The 582-nt window shown below is 60.1% G+C and overlaps 1 protein-coding gene across 1 annotated transcript in view; it reads left to right on the top strand.

Moving 5' to 3' along the window:
• Nucleotides 1–82: 82 nt before the first annotated feature.
• The window catches only part of VAC14 (Vac14, PIKFYVE complex component), a 36536-nt gene continuing 36036 nt past the window's right edge, over nt 83–582 (top strand). The window contains exon 1 of the mRNA XM_018574147.1: nt 83–578. Within this exon, the coding sequence (XP_018429649.1) occupies nt 83–578 (496 nt within the window). The remainder of the gene's footprint in view (nt 579–582) is intronic.

The raw sequence follows: 582 nt of genomic DNA, 5'->3' as shown, positions 1-582 counted from the left end.
GTCACTGGCCCCTCCCACCTTTTGTCATAGCGGAGGAGGGGGGGAGGCGGCTTGTTATGTAAATGATTTATAAAGGATACAGATGAGTCCTCTCTGTCCAGAATACATCCTCAGACTCCGACACTTCCTGTCTTGTAGCTCCGCCCCCAGCGCCGTCACTCTGAACCTGGATGGGATTGTTCAGGTTTTGGATCGTCACCTCCATGACGCCACCACAGGGATGATGACCCGGATCTGCGTCCTCAAATGGCTGTACCACCTGTACATCAAGACCCCCCGCAAGGTGCGTACCGCCTCGCTCGCTCCTCGTTCACACCGCCTCGCTCGCTCCTCGTTCACACCGCCTCGCTCGCTCCTCGTTCACACCGCCTCGCTCGCTCCTCGTTCACACCGCCTCGCTCGCTCCTCGTTCACACCGCCTCGCTCGCTCCTCGTTCACACCGCCTCGCTCCTCGTTCACTCCTCCTCGCTCCTCATTCACTCCTCGTTCACACCGCCTCGCTCGCTCCTCGTTCACACCGCCTCGCTCCTCGTTCACTCCTCCTCGCTCCTCATTCACTCCTCGTTCACACCGCCTCGCTC

Source organism: Nanorana parkeri, unplaced genomic scaffold (genome assembly GCF_000935625.1).
Source record: "Nanorana parkeri isolate BGI_ZX_2015 unplaced genomic scaffold, ASM93562v1 scaffold2766, whole genome shotgun sequence".
In the NCBI taxonomy this organism is placed as follows: Eukaryota; Metazoa; Chordata; class Amphibia; order Anura; family Dicroglossidae; genus Nanorana; species Nanorana parkeri.
This window is presented reverse-complemented; position numbering and strand designations above follow the sequence as displayed.